Genomic DNA, 20,485 nt, shown 5'->3' with positions numbered 1-20,485 from the left:
GAGAATCCTTTTGTTTTTAACCATTTTTGTGGTAATTTGCGGTAAAGTGGAGAATTGCACTTAATGTGTGCTACAGTGTTTAATAATGCTCCATACACAATTCGCATGCATGCTTCTTTAGAACAGATTGTATTCAGCAATCCATACCACAAGAAAAATACTTTAATCAATACAAGGCTTAAAGAACAATCCAAATTCAAATTACTTTGGACCGCTTTGGAACCATTTATCAGTTGGAGCTACATTTCTCCATCCCTCCATCCTGAGAGATGAATGATACTTTTTTATGGTTGTGTTGTATTTGTTTCTTTTTTTTTAAATGAAGGATGTTGAGGAATAAAGATTTACCAAAATGTAATGGCGCATCATGAAGTAGCAACCTCTATTTTTTTTAAAGCCCCACTCCAGCCAACATTGTTTTTGTCCTCATTGAGAGTTTTCACAACACTTCCTGTCCCAGTGAAACCAAGATGAGGAGTGAGAAGTGCAGGTTCCACTAGCACAAAAGGCCAATAAAAATACAACAGTGGTTCTAATCCTTCATCACTTTGCTAAATAATTGTATTCTTGTCTGTGTCTTTGCCTACATTAGAGAGATCACATAAAAGTGAGGGTAGGTGCCTCAATGATAACACAAACAAAAAACACTTACCACTCTGTTGGAAACTTAAAAAAGTAGATTTGGGGCAAACGTGTGCAATTGTCATCCCCACGTAAGCTACAATTTGTACAATCACTAGAAAAGCATCCAAAACTTATGTTGCTGTTAAAATGTTTCCATTGCAAGTTTCTAATTTTTCTTTTGTTTCCCTCGCAACCTCTGCACAGGAGGCTGTGAGCTAGATCTGGCACAGTTTTTCCAACTCATTAATGACATGGGTGGCATGCAGCAAGTGACAGACCTCAAGAAATGGAACAAACTGGCAGACATGCTTCGCATCCCGAAAACTGCACAGGACAGACTGGCAAAACTGCAAGAGGCTTACTGTCAATACCTGCTCTCGTATGACTCCCTTTCCCCCGAGGAGCACAAGAAACTGGAGAAAGAAGTTCTGCAGGAGAAAGAAAACCTGGAAAAGAAGAAAGGTCCACTGGAGGGGCAGGCAGAAAATGCTTATAGGTTACATTTGCTCCCTAGATATGAGCCCAAAAATGGATTAATTAATGGAGTTGTACACCGCAATGGCCTACGTGGAAAGCTGAAAGAAATGGATGTTCCTCCAAAAAATGGCAGGCGGAGACTGTTTACTCTGGAAAAAGAATATACAGAGGAGGAACCCGAAGATAAAAGTTTACTTGGTGACCTGCACAAGTGCATCTACAAGGTAAGTCAGGTTCAAGCGATCACAATGTACATTCTCCTTAGTGTCTGTCAATTACTTCAGTGTACAAATGCTTGGAATTATTTCAAATAGGAATTTCCCATAAAATTACAGCAATAAATGTCACAATAGGCAAAAAGCATATATTAAGAAGCTTTGAATTGATTTATTGGATTCCGTGTAGCAATGGAAACAAGCTAAAATTAAAGGATATGGTTGGGCTTTATAAAAATCGGTAAGGAATACATTTTACAGCATACAATATATGTACTTGAGTATTAGATGTAATATGGTAGTTATTGTACAAAATATGGATTTCAACATCTGTGATATGCTTAGCTTATTGAAGGAAGGTACATTGTTTTCACTAAGCACAGCAAATGGTGCTTAAAGGATAAGTCCTCCATTTGCAAAAAATAAATAAATGCACCCACATGTGTAAGTAAATACGTTTTAGGTAAACACATGTATTAACGATGTAGCAGAGAACTAGGTATGTGCACCTATGCATGTTTCTAGTTTTCACTCAACCCCCTGTGAAATTGACAAATTAGTCATAGGGTTATAGTGAAGTTAACTGATGTGGCTAAATTTGGTCTTGGGTATCATGCTTCAATGACCTCTGGTCACAGAAAGGTTAAAGGAAAATTCTATTGGGGAAATTTGTAGGCTGCTAGTGTCCCTGGCTGTCAGGCTGATCCTTTGCCTTCAGTACTTTCTAAGTCGCTGAATCAGACAAGTCAACATGCCTTCTCAGAATAAGGTCTGTTCAATATATTTTACTCTAAACTTTAGTTGTCTCTCATGAAATTATGTTGGTAGAGTATGGCAACGATGATATAACTGAAATCTATTTTGCATATATTTGCCTTCTACAGTTTCTCACAACCCCTCCCCCTGCGAACATGCCAAAAACATTTTTAACAAAACCTTTCAGTTTGCACTGATGACGTCACTTGTCTGTGCTTCTCTTTGTAATCCAGTCAGAACATGGCTGTTGAGAGGTGACAGCAGGGGGCTATCTGTAGTCTCCTAGAAGCATCACAGCACCCTGCCTTAGTACTCTTCTCAAGATCCCAGAACCCTGTTACAAGTATTGGGTTGGCTGTAGGGAGCAGTTATTCAAATAGCAAACGCGTAGATGTTGCATTGGTATGCCTTGGGTAAGCATGCACATGTCACATAGGGCCTCCATGACTGACATATCTAAAATCCAATTAAAGAAAGTGGTGGGCCCTAAAATGGCTGTTTCTGACTAGATTATAATATACACTGTTGGAAGCAAACAGTATGCAGTGAAATTAAGTGAGCAGTTTCAGTACAAGAGAGGAGCTTGTTTGTTTATGAGCAAGAGTGACCAGAAGGCTTAGTTCAGCCTTAAGGAGAAAAAGTTATGAAATGAAAGCTCTATGGAGCACAGTGATTTGACATGTATTCTAAGAATGAGTTCACTGAAATAGCTGTAGCAGCAGGTTTAATGCCTGTGGATCTTATTCACAATCTATCTTATCTACAGGGAAGGTCCATGTCTCTCACCACCTTCTTCCGAACAGCAAGGAACGTCATGAACATGTGTTTCAATAAAGAGCCAACTGTAGCAGAGGTTGAGGTGAGTTAATGCAGCAACAAGAGTCTCTGAAAGGTCTGTACCACAACTGCAAGAGCAAGTTTTTCTGATTATCTAACACTAGGCACGATGGTCACCAAAACTGTTTGGCAACCATACTAGCAGTATTTTAGTAAAACCAAAATGAACAAAATTAAGCAAATAAAAATTAAATTGTATACATTTTAGTTGCTATAGTGGCTCTAACTAATAAAAAAAAATTAAACGTATTCTGTTAACAAGCTGGTGAATATCCGCTTGTTAATTTGAACAGACTGCGATCTTCTGTGCAGATCTGTAGTGCCCCCTACTCTATGAGAATGGCGGCTGGGTGGGACACTGAGCTACTAAGTGGAATGGCCACGGTTTAGACAGGTCTGTCACTTGGTCTGGGCCTGGACGACAGTCCACCATTTAGTGATCCCTGCTATAGAAGGAAAATGCCTATACTCAAAACAAACATGGGGGGCGCCAACTAAGTGCAGCATAAAAGGATGCCTTTTGTTAATAAATCCAAATCCAGGAATACAGAACCACCCTCGTGAAATCACTTCTGGTTCCACATTCCAGGGTGGTTTCATAGACTTTCTGGGTTGGCTATGTCACTGGTTCCTGATGACACTACTTCTGGCTTTTGCTGAGAGAGATTTCCTGGGTGGATAGATTCCTACTTATGATCCTTGACAAGCGCATTGCATACTGTGACATGTGAGTTTGAATTTGGCTTTATTAATAAAGGTGTCCTTTTATGCTGCACTTAACTGGCACCTCCCCCTGAGTTTGTTGTTTCATAGAGATCATTCCTGTCTTTGGTGGAGCTGACTATACAAGTGCACAGTCTACTGAATGGACGCCTACGAACTCTCCATGGTCTGGTATGACTTTTAGTCTTCCATTCCTTGTGGACTAGCTCCCTCTACCCCCACATATGGTTTCATATATAATTTACCTTTTAGGGGACATATCCTCTCGTGTATATAACATTTCTGTTGTGCACCATATACTTTTGTTGGTAAATGCTTATACTTGCCTATTCAAAGAGTGCTCTGGTCCAGTCACATGATCTGCCCAGGGGCTGGCTTCAGGGAAAAGAAGAGAGTGCATCCAACAGATGGGAAGATTTCATGACTGGAGTGCTCTAAGAATAGGTAAGTATAAGAATTTTCGTTTCTACAAGGTGATTAGAATAGGCATTAGGAGGGAAGTGGGAGTTGTTTTAAGCTTAGAGCCTGTATGTATGTGTCAAAAAACAGGGACCAGAATTACTGAAGGGAGGTTGGGTCATGCCTACATGTCAGATCATGCTTTTAAAATCTACAAGCACCATATAAGACTACCTTTAGGGGCTCCTATGTTTGACTTGTTTGGAAAATTTGAAAATAAAGTTATTGGACCATACTTAAGCTTGCGTGTCTGGATATCCTAACAAATGTGCTTCGTAAGTTAGCCAGATATGCAATTATGAGTCTGTTTACAATTTGCTGTGCATAGATTTTATTACCTATGCTACATATTTTGCTGTTCCTTTGTAGAAGCAACATAAAGATTGACAAATATGATGTAGATTTTATAAGCTAAAGAATATACACATCATTATAGTCCCCATTTCTTTGAGAGGCCCCCAGCCTTTGACAGCCCATGGTCTATTTTTAAATGTACTGTGCAGACATACTGATCCACTTTATGAAAACATGCACATTTTAAAGCTTCAGCTCATGATGATGATTAGATACTTTCTGAACAATATATACATTTGACAGACTGTGCTTGTCATTCTTATGAAAAATTATGTTGTAGTCACATAAACCTTTAGAGCCAGAGGTTAAAGTGGTTCTAAAGGCAGAAGGTATTTTTACCCTAATGCATTCTCTTCAGTAAGTTAAAAAGAAAACTTCTGCATAGAGCCTCCAGCTCCCCCCTTATAAACACCTGAGCCTTGTCTCAAATCAGCAGTGTGCAGAAGAGCAGAGGTTCTCTCAGCTCTCTCCCTTCTAATTGGCTCAGACAGCCAATGCTTCCCACTTCTGTCAATCACAGCCAATGAGGAGGGAGTGGGGGGCAAGGCCAAGCTAGGCTTTGTGTCTTATGGATACACACACAGCTGGCTCAGGAGCAAGCACACATGAGTGCCCCCACAACAAGCAGCTTACTATGAGGGCAGTCAGCAGGGGGAGGGGCCAGAATTGCCTATCTAATCTACAGAGCTTGTTGTTGGGGTTTTATATGTAATACGTGGATTCTCTGTTATATAGTGTGTGTGTGTGTGTGTGTGTGTGTGTGTATGTGTGAGATCCATAACAAAAAAAATGTCTAGCAAAATAAAATTAGCTTGTTGGAAGTATAGCTGTTTCCGATATTTTTCTGCAGTGCCCTGTGTCTGTGCAATAAAATAACACTACATGCAAGCATCTACCATAAAAGCTTAGAACAGGGTTGTTTTCAGTTCTGAGAAGTTGCTGCAATGAGTCCTACAATAAATGTTCCAGAAAGTAAATCACAGAATAATGCTGGTACTAAAGTACATGTACATTTCTCCAGTCATTTCACCATTGTTGCAGCTGACCTGAATTACACCATGTTGCACCGCTAAATCACAGCCAGCTGCTTGTAATAATCTTTGGTGTACATGATATGTATGTTCTTGTTGGGCTGTCCAAGGCTGCTGGAACAAAATAAATCTACTGCGTTGAAACAGGATTGTGAAATGTGAAAGAAACTCAGCAGTCCATGTATTATTGTAGAGGTCATTTTAGGACGCAGTATAGAATGAGCTGCATATTATTATGGGTTTTCCTTTGTGCTGTAATGCTTCAGTGACAGATTAAAGGTTTTAATATATATCTATATAAATAATAAGTGACTACTATGAGCTACAACTGAATATGTATTGAGAAATACCTGCAGGCTGTGGCAGTCAGGCAGTGTTTTCTTGTGACCTTTAACCTTTTGCTGCATTGCATTACACGTCCTTAGAGCTGGGATAGAGCATACTAGGCATTTGATTAAATAGCCCTGGAACTAAAGACAGTAAAAAAATAAAATAAAAGAACTTTAGCTAGTTTTATTCACCAAACTGGTGTCTAAAATCACTATTTTAGATACATTTACTGATTTACTAAATAAAATGAATGTTCTCTTAGCTTAATGGGTAAGGTGAAGCTGTGTTCACTTTATTAATACAATCATATGCAATTTGGCATTAGTTTAAACATAAGTTATAAATCTAACCAGTGTAATTAGAGTGCATAAGCATAGATAACAATAGGTTGGGGGTATCAAACATCTCTAGACCTGGGCTGACAAAGTTTTGAATGGGTAGATTATGAAGTACATACAATCAGGCCATATCATCAGAGAGGGTGCAGTAGGAGTAGAAACCAGAAATTGGCAATGATGGGCCTTCAATAGAGCATATATGTGACCTCAGAATGGAAAGGAAACTGGTACAGATTGGGGTCTCGCTAGTAACAGTTTGAGAGAACATTTTCCAAGGCTGAGGGCTGGTTCCCAATATTTGGCCTGGGAGGGAATGTTGTCAATCACTTGCTGCCCACCCACAGTACATGTACTAGTGGTGGCGGGTGGCTCAGCCAGGTTAGGCTATGTACCCTTATGTCACCACCTTGCTTCAGTGCTGACCAGTGATTGGACACAGCATGTGTTTATCAACAGGTTTCAGCTAATTATTTTGTCTGAAACCTGCTGATCTGCTGTGTCCAAGCAAACACACAGAACTCTGTGTAAACAGAGGAGCAATCTGTCTCTGTCTTCTCCCTGAAAAGCAGGCAAAAAAAAAAAAAAAAACAGCCAGATCTGTGAGTAAAAGCAATATACATTGCAAGTTGTTAGGTACAGTTTACTCCTTGAATGAACTTTGATGTTAACCCCTTCCTAGTCAGCGTCATTAGTACAGTAGTATTTCTGATCACTGTGTTAGTGTCACTAGCAACTTTTTTTTTTTTTTAACCAAAGACATGTAGCAGAATACATTTTGCAAGCATAAAAAAGTGCAGCGCTATATATACATGCATAAGTGAGTCCATAAAATCAGATGCATAAACACAAAGTCCCAAAAATATAAGGAGTGACTTCAATGGTGTCTTCATATTGCTCTTCCTCTTTTAATTACCCAACTTTAGTGTTCCACCACCACATGGTCTGCACACACGCTTACCTGAATATATTATCTCTCTAGATAAGAGATGTCAAAATATGCCTGTATATGTCCCACACAGGATAGCATGACCCTCTTCTTGTATGGTTGTTCAATCATCCACCATATCATAGGGAAAGAACCAAGGAAGCCACGAAGTGTAAAACCGCTAACTAGAATTTTATTAAAATATACATATGCTCACAAAATTAACGTCATAAGCGCTTGTAATGTAATATAGCTAGTCCTGGGGTTCAGACCGGGCTGCTTCCAGGTATTGGTATACGTGATGATGCCAGTAATGTTCACTACGCCCTACACATTTTGTCACATCTGATGTCTTCCAGGGTATGGAGGCCATGCTCAGTCATCATGCTTAATTTATGAAAAACAAACAAGGGGAAACAAGAAATAAGATGGAGACAGTTTCTGATCCAAGCCTCATTCTGAGTCAGTGTAAAACGGAGCCTCAATTTTTCATGGGCCCAGCTGTAAACATAAAAATCAGCCAATGTGCGAAGTTGACGCTTGGTTTTACACTGACTTAGAATGAGGCTTAGAACGCATAGGGCGGAGCCGACATTCGTGACATCATCACGCATCCCAATACCTGTTATTCCCTGAGCCCCAAGACCAGCTTATGCGCTCAAGCGCTAATGAATTTAATTTTTGAGTATATAGTATATTTTAATAAAATTCTAGTTAGTGGTTTTACACTGTGGTTTCCTTGGTTCTTTCACTATGATACGGTGGAGTTCTGGAACTTGGATGATTGAACAACCATACAAGATGAGGATAATGCTATCCTGTGCGAGACTCTACAAATACAGGCGTAATTTGACTTCTCTAGACAGTCAATATATTCTGGTAAGCATGTTTGGCAGAGCATGTGGTGATAGAACACTAAGGTGGTTAATTAAAAGAGGAATATGAAACCAAGATCAAGAACATGGGGACATGACCTCAAATTAACTGGCTGAAAGTTCAGAAATAATCTTAGAAAGTATTATTTTACTGAAAGGGTAGTTGATGCTTGGAATAAACTTCCAGCAAAGGTAGTGAGTCAGTCAGCAGTAAATGGTGGCAAGCATAGATCTATACTTGGTCAAAGTTAACAAAAAAAATAAATAAAAACCACCTGGTCTTTTTTTGCTGCCATCACTTTTCTATGTTTTTAAGAATAATGTTCCTTGGATAAAAACACCATTGAAGTCACTCTATATTTTTGGGACTTTGTATGTATGCATTTGATTTTATGGACTCGCGTATGCACTGCTTGTGATGGTTATGCAAACAGTATGGTATGACCGAGCAAATACCAACTAAAATAGCACAGTGCTGAATATCAAAAAATGCCCTGGTCTTGAAGGGGTTAAAATTTTCCAGTGGTCAGGTGGTTAAAGAACACAGGACAGAAATGGAATGCTTCAAATCAACTGTAAGTAAACACATTGCAAAATATATTCCCATGGGCAATAAGTTTAAAAGGCTAAAAATAAAACCTATGTGGCTCACACTCAAGTTAAAAAAGTTATAAATAATGAGAAAAGAGCATTTAAAAAATAAAATAAAATAAAGAAGCACTATCATAATTTAAAATTTACAAAGAATATAACAGAATATATAAAAAGGGAATGAAGGCCACAAAAAATTCAAAGCAAAGAGGTTGCAAATGAGAGTAGGTTAAATCCCCCCAAATTATTCAAATATATTAAGAGTAAAAAGGTCAGGTCTGTGCCTTTTAGGTCCTTTACATGATAATGTGGTGAGTTCGTGACTGGGGAGAAAGAGAAGGCAAATGTTTTTAATGCCTTTTTTGAGCTCTGTGAATACAAAGGAAAATGGGGGAGTTCATGTCCTTAAGGGGATAGTATTCACATAGCCCCAAATGATCCACAATTGCTCAAAATTTATGTGATCCAGAAACAAAGCATCTGGATCAAATGGCTTACACCCACAGGTCCTCCCAGAGTTAAGCTTTATTATTTCTAAGCCATCATTTAGAATTTTCAGAGATCCTTTAATGACTGGTTTAGTACCACTGGACTTTCATAAGGCCAATGTGGTGTCTGCATTTAAAAAGAGAACACGGTCTTTATAAAGTAACCTCAGACCTGTTGGTATAACGTCTATAGTTGAGAAGATACTTGAGTAAACCACATACAGTATCTCAGAGAAGTGAATACAACTCTCACATTTTTGTAAATATTTTATTGTATCTTTTCATGTGACAACACTGAAGAAATTACACTTAAGTACAATGTAAAGTAGTGAGTGCACAGCTTGTATAACAGTGTAAACTTGCTGTCCCCTCAAATTAACTCAACAAACAGCCATTAATGTCTAAACCGCTGACAACAAAAGTGAGTACACCCCTAAGTGAAAATGTCCAAATTGGGCCCAAAGTATCAATATCTTGTGTGGCCACCATTATTTTCCAGCACTGCCTTAACCCTCTTGAGCATGGAGTTCACCAGAGCTTCACAGGTTTCCACTGGAGTCCTCTTCCACTCCTCCATGACAACATCACAGAGCTGGTGGATGTTAGAGACCTTGCACTCCTCCACCTTCCGTTTGAGGATGCCCCTCAGATGCTCAATAGGGTTTAGGTCTGGAGACATGCTTAGCCAGTCCATCACCTTTACCCTCAGCTTCTTTAGCAAGGCAATGGTCGTCTTGGAGGTGTGTTTGGGGTCGTTATGTTGGAATACTGCCTTGCGGCCCAGTCTCCGAAGGGAGGGGATCATGCTGTGCTTCAGTATGTCACAGTACATGTTGACATTCATGGTTTCTTCAATGAACTGTAGCTCTCCAGTGTCGGCAGCACTCATGCAGCCCCAGACCATGACACTCCCACCACCATGCTTGACTGTAGGCAAGACACATTTGTCTTTGTACTCCTCACCTGGTTGGTGCCACACACGCTTGACACCATCTGAACTAAATAAGTTTATCTTGGTCTCATCAGACCACGGGACATGGTTCCAGTAATTCATGTCCTTAGTCTGCTTGTCTTCAGCAAACTGTTTGCGGGCTTTCTTGTGCATCATCTTTAGAAGCTTCCTTCTGGGACAACAGCCATGCAGACCGATTTGATGCAGTGTGCAGCGTATGGTCTGAGCACTGACAGGCTGACCCCCCACCCCTTCAGCCTCTGCAGCAATGCTGGCAGCACTCATACGTCCATTTCCCAAAGACAACCTCTGGATATGACGCTGAGCACGTGCACTCAACTTCTTTGGTCGACCATGGCGAGGTCTTTTCTGAGTGGAACCTGTCTTGGTAAACCACTGTATTGCCTTGGCTACCGTGCTGCAGCTCAGTTTCAGGGTCTTGGTAATCCTATAGCCTAGGCCAGTGGTCGGCAAGCCTTGGCTCGCGAGCCACATGCGGCTCTTTACACACTTCAATGCGGCTCTTCTGTGTGCCGGGCGCCCGCTCCCCTCCCTCCTCTCGGGCGGCCGCCCCAAAAGTCGGGACTCTGCAGCTAGCCCAGCAATGGGCAAACTACGGCCCGGTGGACCTTTTAATCCGGCCAGCGGAGCGTGGCAAACATTGGCTGTCAGGATGTAGGCGGGGCAGCGTGACAAACTCCTCTCCTCTCACAGTCCGCCCTGAAGACCGGAACGGCGCGGGAACACGGCGAGAGGAACGCGCGGAGCAAAGGTAAGTGAATTGACACAATATGGGGAATGAATTACTATAGGGGGGATGAATTACTATAGGGGGGATGAATTACTATATGGGGGATGAATTACTATATGGGGGATGAATTACTATATGGGGGATGAATTACTATGGGGGATGAATTACTATATGGGGGATGAATTACTATATGGGGGATGAATTACTATATGGGGGATGAATTACTATATGGGGGATGAATTACTATGGGGGATGAATTACTATGGAGGATGAATTACTATGGGGGATGAATTACTATGGGGAATGATTTACTATATGGGGGATGAATTACTATATGGGGGATGAATTACTATATGGGGGATGAATTACTATATGGGGGATGAATTACTATATGGGGGATAAATTACTATGGGGGATGAATTACTATGGGGGATGAATTACTATGGGGGATGAATTACTATATGGGGGATGAATTACTATATGGGGGATGAATTACTATGGGGGATGAATTACTATATGGGGGATGAATTACTATATGGGGGATGAATTACTATATGGGGGATGAATTACTATGGGGGATGAATTACTATGGGGGATGAATTGCTATATGGGGGATGAATTACTAGAAGGCAAGAGTTCTGAGATGTTTAAGTAATTAGCTCGACAGGTCGGAAAATAATGCCATCTTGACATTCTTTGGGACATTCATCCCAGTCAGAGTAAAGCAAATTGAATATTCTGGTCTAAAACTGTTTGACCTTTGGGCAGGTCCACCAAATGTGGAACATATTACCCTCTTACCCGCACCCCCCAAAACATAGGGGCGAGGGCCAACCGTATCAGAACAAGATACCAAGCCACCATTTGGTAAGGAAGTTTGGGACCTTGATCCACAAACATAGATTATAACTCTGAGATGCCTTCATGCGTACCTGGACTATGCTAACACATATTTTCATAAAGGGTCCTGGTAGTGATATCCGCCTGTTCCCGACATATTGTGTGTAGATAAACAGTGATTTCAGAGAGGCAGAAAGTCTCTGAAGGGGCATTTGTAATGTCTCCAAGAAATGAGAGGGTTTATAAAATGGGCTATTCTGTAGAGGCCCTTGTTAACCCACTATGCAAATTGTTGAGAATTTTGTCCAGAGAGAAAACGTGGGTTCCCAAAAAGGGACACCATTGGAGTATGTGGTGACTTCAGAGGTTATATCTTGCACACTGGGTCCCAGAGGTGCAAGGAGTGCAAGAAAGAAGGGCTAAGAATGGCCTTATGTTTCCTAGGAGATAACCATAATATGAGGTCAGTAGGGAGCAGAAAACTAGCTTGTGCCTCCAGCTGAATCCAATCAGGTTTATAGGCTGTAGAAAAGATTTTGATAAAGTTGTACCAACTGGGTGACTCTATAATAACGGAGGAATTGGGAAACTCCCAAACCCCCCTGCCATTTGGATACAAAGAGCGAGCTACCCTACACCTTCCAGAGCTCCAGATAAATTTAAAAATTAAAGAGTGTAGTTTATTCACAAATGCTAATGGTACTGGAATTGGTAGGAACCAAAAAAAACTAAATAAAAGATTTTAGGGAGGGTTGTCATTTTGATCACACTATTCTACCCATCCAGGAAGGGGTATGGTTCTGCCAATTCTGTAGATCACTCATTGTGGAAGAGTAAGGTTTACACCAAGATAAGGGAGAGCTTGTGTACACCAATTAAAAGAAAAGGAAGCACGTACTGAAGCTAAAGTAGATGTTGAAAGATTAAAGTTCAGTGTCTCCTATTTAGACTGGTTTACCTGCAGACCTGACATTGCGCCAAAATTGGACATAAGTAAGAATAGATTAGGTAGGGTTGTAATAGGGTCCCTGATAGTCCACAATGTATTTCAATTATCTTTTAGCCTACTGCTATTAATCTGAATGATCTTTAAAGTAATATTACAGGCAATTAAAAAAAAAGTAATAATAAACATGTCATACTTACAGTGAAGGAAAGAAGTATTTGATCCCCTGCTGACTTTGAATGTTTGCCGGCTCACAAAGAAATTATTTGTCTAAAAATCAAATAGTAGGTGTATTGTAACACTGAGAGACAGACATGCATTTCTTTTGAATTTTTTGTTGCTATTCTGTCTCTGTGTTACAATACACCTACCATTTGATTTTTAGACAGATAATTTCTTTGTGAGCCGGCAAACATTGAAAATCAGCAGGGGATCAAATACTTATTTCCCTTGTGAACATGCAAATTAGTGCATAATTTGTTAGACATGCATTTCTTTTGAATTTTTTGTTGCTATTCTAACAAATTATACACTGATTTGCATGTTCACAAGGGAAATAAGTATTTGATCCCCTATCATTCAGCAGGATTTCTGGCTACCAGGTGTCTTTCATACAGGTGACACTGAGATTAGAAGCAGTCTCTTAAAGGGAGTGCTGCTAATCTCATTTTGCTACCTGTATAAAAGACACCTGTCCACAGGAGCAATCAAACAATCAGATTCCAAACTCTCCACCATGGCAAAGGCCAAAGAGCTATCCAAGGATGTCAGGGACAAGATTGTCGACCTACACAAGACTGGACTGGGCTACCAAACTATCGCCAAGCAGCTTGGTGAGACAATGACAACAGTTGGTGCAATCTTTTGCAAATGGAAGAAACAAAAAACAACTGTCAGTCTCCCTAGGTCTGGTTCACCATGCAAGATCTCACCTCATGGAGTGTCAATGATCATGAGAACAGTGAGGAATCATCTCAGAACTACACGTGAGGATCTTGTCAATGATCTCCAGGCAGCTGGGACCACAGTCACCAAGAAAACAATTGGTAACACACTACTCCAACAAGGATTGAAATCCTGCAGTGCCCACAAGGTTCCTCTGCTCAAAAATGCACTTGTCCAGGCCTTTCTAAAGTTTGCCACTGAACATCTGAATGATGCAGAGGGCAACTGGTTGAAAGTGTTGTGGTCAGATGAGACCAAAATCAAGCTCTTTCGCATCAACTCACCGTGTTTGGAGGAGGAATGCTGTGTGTGACCCCAAGCATGACAATGACCCAAAACACATGGCCAAGGCAACAAAGAAGTGGATCAAGAAGAAGCACATCAGACCTTAATCCGATGGAAAATCTGTGGAGGGAGCTGAAAGTTCGTGTTGCCAAACATCAGCCACCAAACCTTAAAGACTTGGAGAGGATCTGCCAAGAGGAGTGGGCCAAAATCCCTCCTGAGATGTGTGCAAACCTGGTGGCCAACTACAGGAACTGTCTGACCTCTATGATTGCCAACAAGGGATTTGCCACCAAGTACTAAGTCATGTTTTGTGAAGGGGACCAAATACTTATTTCCCTCATGAACATGCAAATCAGTGCATAATTTGTTAGACATGCATTTCTTTTGAATTTTTTGTTGCTGTTCTGTCTCTGTGTTACAATACACCTACCATTCGATTTTTAGACTGTTCATTTCTTTGTGAGTGGGCAAACATTCAAAATCTGCAGGGGATCAAATACTTATTTCCTTCAGTGTACCTTCTCTGTACAGTGGTTTTGCACAGAGTAGCCCCACAGAGCAGGACTCTTTTCAGGACCCCCCGCTGGTGCTCCTGGCCCCTCACTCCTGCCGATTGCCCCCAGGGCAAGCAGCTTTCTATGGGGGCACCCAAGCAAGCTTGCTCCCAAACCCCTGCTCTATGTACCCATTCACACAAAGCATGGCTTGGCGCTGTCTCTCCTCACTGGCTGTGATTGACAGTAGTGGGATCCAATGGAGGGACAGTCCCGGGAGAGCCATTGCTCTCGTGCACATTGCTGGATTGAAAGGGGGCTCGGGTAAGTAGGGGGCTGTGGGGCTTCTGCTTACAGGTGTTTTACCTTCATGCATGAAGGTTAAAAAATCTGAGCCTTTAAGCTTACATTTTTACATGTGAGGATCCTCACACATTTACTACCTTGAATTCTGTGACACGTATTTATTATGCCCTGTGTGTAGGCAATGCTTTGTCCATGTCACAGAGCCTGCCTTCTGAACTACAGAGGCACTGAGAGGAGGAGTTTCAGGAGGCGGAGTCAGTACAGGAATTACACCTTGAAGACAGCAAGGTACCATGGGATATGTAATGTTTAAAAGTTGAAAGTAAACAGCAGATGGGAAGCTGTAAAGCATGTAGGAATCCAGAAAGGTGTGGAAAAGGATGGCCAGCAGACAGGTAGTACTCACAACATGGAAGTAGATTTCTCAAGTAGGCTTATATTGGATTGCCAATAACTATTGATTGTATTGCTATTACAATGCTGATGATTTATAAAATAAAAGTGTATGATGTAACCATTGAATGTCTTTAATATGTAGAATAAAGTGACACTAAACCATATCCTTATTTTTAAAAAATAATCTATATACATTGACTATTTAATAAACCCATAAACTATTTATCCTGAAATAGTTTTTTACTGTGTTTAAGCTCCCAAATCTCTCCTTTACCCTTTCACTTCTGTTTGTTTGGACAGAGCAGTGCACATTAGTTGCAGTTATTTGCACTGCTCTATGCACACTACAAATCCCAAATTGATTGTGAGCAAGAGAGGGTGGCAATGTTCCTACATACAGTGAAACCATGGAAAACAAACATGGCCATTCTTGAACAGGGAACGGTTTTAGATATGGAGGAGGCCGAGAGCAACAGAAGGTACTTTGTGTTAGGAATACATACAGTTATGTTCAAAATAATAGCAGTGTGTTGAAAAAAGTGAATAAAGCTCAAAATCCTTCTAATAGCTTTTATTTCCATACACACAAATGCATTGGGAACACTACACATTCTATTCCAAATCAAAACATGAAGAAAAATATATCACATTTGTGTTGTTCCTCTAAAAAAAAATTGAAGAAAAGTGAATATTAGACTGTTCAAAAAAAATAGCAGTGTTTGTATTCTTCTTTACAAACTCAAACATTCACTATATAAACTGAAAAATGTTTGAAGATTTTGCTTTCCTTTGAATCACTTAATGAATATTTAGTTGTATAAGCACTGTTTCTGAGAACTGCTGTACATCTGTGTTGCATGGAGTCAACCAACTTCTGGCACCTGTGAACAGGTATTCCAGCTTAGGATGATTGGACTACATTCCACGGTTCTTCACTATTTCTTGGTTTTGCCTCAGAAACTGTATTTTTGATGTCACCCCACACGTTTTCTATCGGATTAAGATCCGGAGATTGGGCTGGCCACTCCATAACATCAATCTTATTGGTCTGGAACCAAGATGTTGCACGTTTACTGGTGTGTTTGGGGTCGTTGTCTTGTTGGAACACCCATTTCAAGGGCATTCCTCTTCAGTATAAGGCAGCATGACCTCTTCAAGTATTCTGATGTATTCAAACTGATCCATGATCCCTGGTATGCAATAAATAGGCCCAACACCGTAGTATAAGAAACATCCCCATATCATGATGCTTGCGCAACCATGCTTCACGGTCTTCACAGTGTACTGTGGCTTGAATTCAGTGTTTGGGGGTCGTCTGACAAACTGTCTCCGGCCACTAGACCCAAAAAGAACAATCTTACTTTCATCAGTCCACAAAATGTTGCGCCATTTCTCTTTAGGCCAGTCAATGTGCTCTTTGGCAAATTGTAACCTCTTCAGCACATGTCTTTTTCAACAGTGGGACTTTGCGGGGGCTTCTTGCAGATAGCTTGGCTTCACATAGGCGTCTTCTAATTGTAACAGTACTCACAGGTAACTTTAGACCTTCTTTGATCTTCCTGGAGCTGATTGTTGGCTGAGTCCTTGCCATTTTAGCTATTCTTCTATCCATTCGAATGGTAGTTTTTCGCTTTCTTCCACGTCTTTCAGGTTTTGGTTGCCATTTTAAAGCATTTGCGATCATTTTAGCTGAGCAGCCTATCATTTTCTGCACTTCTTTATATGTTTTCCCCTCTCCAGTTAACTTTTTAATCAAGGTACGCTGTTCTTCTGAACAATGTCTGGAATGACCCATTTTCCTCAGAATTTCAGAGAGAAATGCACTGTAACCAGCATGTACAACATTTGCTGCCTTCCTTCCTTAAATAAGGGCAATAATTGCCACCTGTTTTTTAAAGAATGAATGACTTCACTAATAGAACTCCACACTGCTATTATTTTGAACATGCCCCTTTCAATTAGTGATTCAGTTACACAGAATCGGCAGCATGCATGTCATGACTGTTGGGTCTGTTGGATTTCTATTACTCTACTACACCTGCTAGTAAATTATTTGCCATGTAGAAATATCATTTCTACCAAAAACAGTGATTGATCAGGTTAGTGATGTCTGACTGATATTATTTTGAACACAACTGTACTTGAATAGAGTTTAGTGTCACTTTAACCTCACTTTTTTATAGATGGGTACATTTTCCCCTCATCAATAAATGTTCCTTCTGATCCTTTAATCTGTTTACAAAGTATTTTAGGCAGTTGTCCCTTATTAGTTCTATCAGGAACACAAAGGTAAACTTTCAAAAGCTATTTACTCCTTTCAACAGAATAAGGAGGTGAGTCTTGAATAAGTAACTGAATTCAAATTACAAACATAGCTGCAGTAATGAGTCACATAGACTTACCTGACAATTTGTTTATTTTTTGATTTGAAATAGTTGTGTGAATTTTGAAAGGAACGTAATGCAACTGTATTTCCACAAGAAAGGCCAAATTGCTTTTTATCTTCTGCCTGTTAAAGATTAAAACAGTGCCCTTGATAAATGGATTATTTTTTTCTCATTTAGCTGTTTTATGTAATAAAGGAAAAAAAAAACGCCAGGAGTCAATTTGTGCATGATTAGTTGTGTACGGCTAGGTTAACACCTATGCAGCTTGCGTTTGAGCTGTTTCTGCATTTGTTTTGTGTTGCGTTTTTGCACCTGGGCTTGTGACGCATTTTTGCTGCATATTTTATGCGCTTTGCGCGGAGGGGGGGGGGTCATTTTTTTAAAATTATTCTTGTTGCTAGGCAGATTTAAAATGCAAAACACAGCAAAAACGTGTTTACTTGCTTTTCTGCAGCATTTCCATTGAAGTCTATAGCACCAAAAATTCAACTTTTTGGGTTCAGAAAAGTCCCTGACCCTTTCCAAAAGACGCACCGGGTGAAAATGCAGAGATGTGAATATGTCCCATAGCAAATGATGTTAAATGGACTGTACTGCCTTTCTGCAAAACGCTAGGCCCCTCTCACATTGGCTTTCTTATCAGATACACCTGTTAGTTGATCAGGCAGACCTGACTGGAAGCTGAATGCAAGTGTGTTGGCAGGTAGATATAAACAGACTTGTGTCAATTGTCATCCACCTCCCTCCCAATTACATGCGGGTCCATGGTAGAGGAAAAAAAAGAAAAACTAAAAGTGCATTTTTTTCTTTTCCTAAATGTGACAGATCAGTGGTAGCCTGATATAAACAGACACAAGTCTGCTTACATCCAGCTGCCCATACGGCCATCACTGATCAACCACAGACCACTGTCAAAATGCAGACAAATATTGTGTGGGTACAGATGTCACAAAACTGACATCCAACATTTCCAGCTTGAAATCAGCGCAAAATCCCCTGCTAACTGGAGCGAAGCACCAGTGTGTGTGAGAACCCCTATGGTCCTTTGACATGGGTGTCCACAGTTCACTCACATTTCTGCTAAGAAAAAAAACATGAATTTAGGTTACATCAGTTTACACATCTGTGTTCAGTTCAGTTGCATTCAGTTTACATGTTTTTTTACATGTCCATTTTTTGTAGTTTTCAAAAAATCTAGTTATATATGTCAAAAATATTAAAAAAACATATTTCTAGCCTGAAACAGATGTCATCTCTGTAGGATGCAGACCTTTTTGTGTTGTGTTTTTTTTTCAGCAGACATAAACTGACTCTGCTGTAAGTGGCTGTAAACAGACTCACCCATAGACAATCATTGTGGTTCAGTCTGGTTCTATCTGAAAAATTGACAGACTGACGCAGACTGAACGCCCATATGAAAGGGCCCCTACAGACCCTAGTTAGTTTGACCTGTTGGTCATTATGTAAGGTCCAGTGTACAAGTCTATAGTAATTAATTGAGAAACTATATAGTTTTTATTGTGTTGCATTTCTTTAAATTATTTTAACATGTACAGTATTTCATATATTGTCTTACCAAGAAATTACTTTGAAGCTGCCTTTGGTTTTCCATAATCAGTATGAATAAATAAATAAATGTGTTTCCAGTTTTTATTGGAGAATAACTGCACAGTTTAACTTTTTCAATGCATGTGAAGTTTTTCCCTTTCCCAATTCATTCTTACAGTTTCTGTTTTACGTAACGAACATTTTGAACAGATCAATCAGGGAATGTGGTAGAGAATGGATGAAAATGATCAACTGATTTATCCAAATAGTGAGCTGTCAACTCCAAGCAGATATGAAAAATACTATTTAATTCAGTGTAATCTTAAACTGTATTTTCTATGCACATCATAAAAATTTGAGGAAATGTAAAATTGATTTTGTCTGTGGTAACCAAGTAGATCTCATTCTTATTTTTTTTAAGTATCTTCATTGGCTTAGGCAATAAACACACAGAGCAGATGCTTCTGAGGAATTATGGTAGAAATATATATTTTCTGTGAAAAATATAGTGGTATGCAATAGGGGATGGTTACTACCTTTTGAAAAATCAGATGACCAATCTTCCACAGATAATAATAACAGTAATTTTTATTTCAGCAAGAATATTGGCACATTGTTGACCAGAAGTCTTGCCACGTTGCTGTGCATTGCGGAAAGGTCGACACAAACACTCATGGAAGTGGATTTCCTGTGGCTAAAGCAGAACCCTTTTCAAGGTAAGATGCTTATCCCATGCTTGTCTACAAATAACATGGGAAGTCAACAATATTTACATTCTACTGTTCTTTTCATGTGTTTTGTAGGCATGGATGGAATCTCACAGTCCTTCCTAATAATTCAGGATCCATCCTGCGACACCTTGGTGCTGTGCCTGGTAAGTAATGTATCCTTATGCTGTAACCTGTTGTTGCAACAGTAATACACTTTTTGATAATACTTTCATTATAATGTAGGACAGAAATTTGGTGGGGTTTTTTTGTTTTACATACCTGTAACGTCACTGCAGCATTCCTGTTGTATAAAATCAATTTCGATAGTGATTTTGAACTGGGGCTGAAACACCTAAGCAATATAATTGATAATAAAAATAGTTGGCAACAATTTTCATTATCAACAATAATTGATAATAAAAATAGCTGTCAACAATTTTCATTATTAATTACCGTATTTTTCGCACCAAAAGACGCACTTTTTTCCCCCCAAAAAAGGGGGGAAAATGTCAGTGCGTCTTATGGAGCGAATATGGAGCGGCCGGTCCGGTATTTCCACTGCCGCCGTGTCAGAATACCGGGCCGGCCGCTCAGCTCTACAGCGGGACCTTATAGAGATGACTGCTGACCTTTGGGGAGGGGGGGGAGCGGGTACCTGAATTTGACAGATACCCACTCCCACTTCCGCGGAGTTGTTCTTTCATCTTACCCGTTCCTCTATCCAGCAGCGCGGTCTTCCCGGCTTCTGTAGTGTGGGCATGACAGCCGGGTGCCAAGTGCGCATGCGCAGGAAGCGGTGCTTTTTGTGAATGGTAAGGCGGCACCTGGGACACATGACAGATCCCAGAAGCCGCCGGACCAATCACAAAGCGCAAGTGCTTCTCGCTCATGCGCACTGG

At 40.2% G+C, this 20,485-nt stretch overlaps 1 protein-coding gene across 1 annotated transcript in view; it reads left to right on the top strand.

Annotated features, from left to right (window-relative positions):
• JARID2 (jumonji and AT-rich interaction domain containing 2) overlaps positions 1-20,485 on the top strand; it is a 175,685-nt gene that overhangs the window by 110,912 nt on the left and 44,288 nt on the right. Inside the window, exons 7-10 of the mRNA XM_089682296.1 lie at positions 829-1,325; positions 2,839-2,931; positions 19,474-19,592; positions 19,680-19,750. Coding sequence (XP_089538422.1) covers positions 829-1,325; positions 2,839-2,931; positions 19,474-19,592; positions 19,680-19,750 — 780 coding nt within the window. The remainder of the gene's footprint in view (positions 1-828; positions 1,326-2,838; positions 2,932-19,473; positions 19,593-19,679; positions 19,751-20,485) is intronic.

Source organism: Staurois parvus, unplaced genomic scaffold, assembly GCF_062004578.1.
Source record: "Staurois parvus isolate SC_StPar_1 unplaced genomic scaffold, SC_StPar_1.0 ptg000287l, whole genome shotgun sequence".
Classification (NCBI taxonomy): domain Eukaryota; kingdom Metazoa; phylum Chordata; class Amphibia; order Anura; family Ranidae; genus Staurois; species Staurois parvus.
This window is presented reverse-complemented; position numbering and strand designations above follow the sequence as displayed.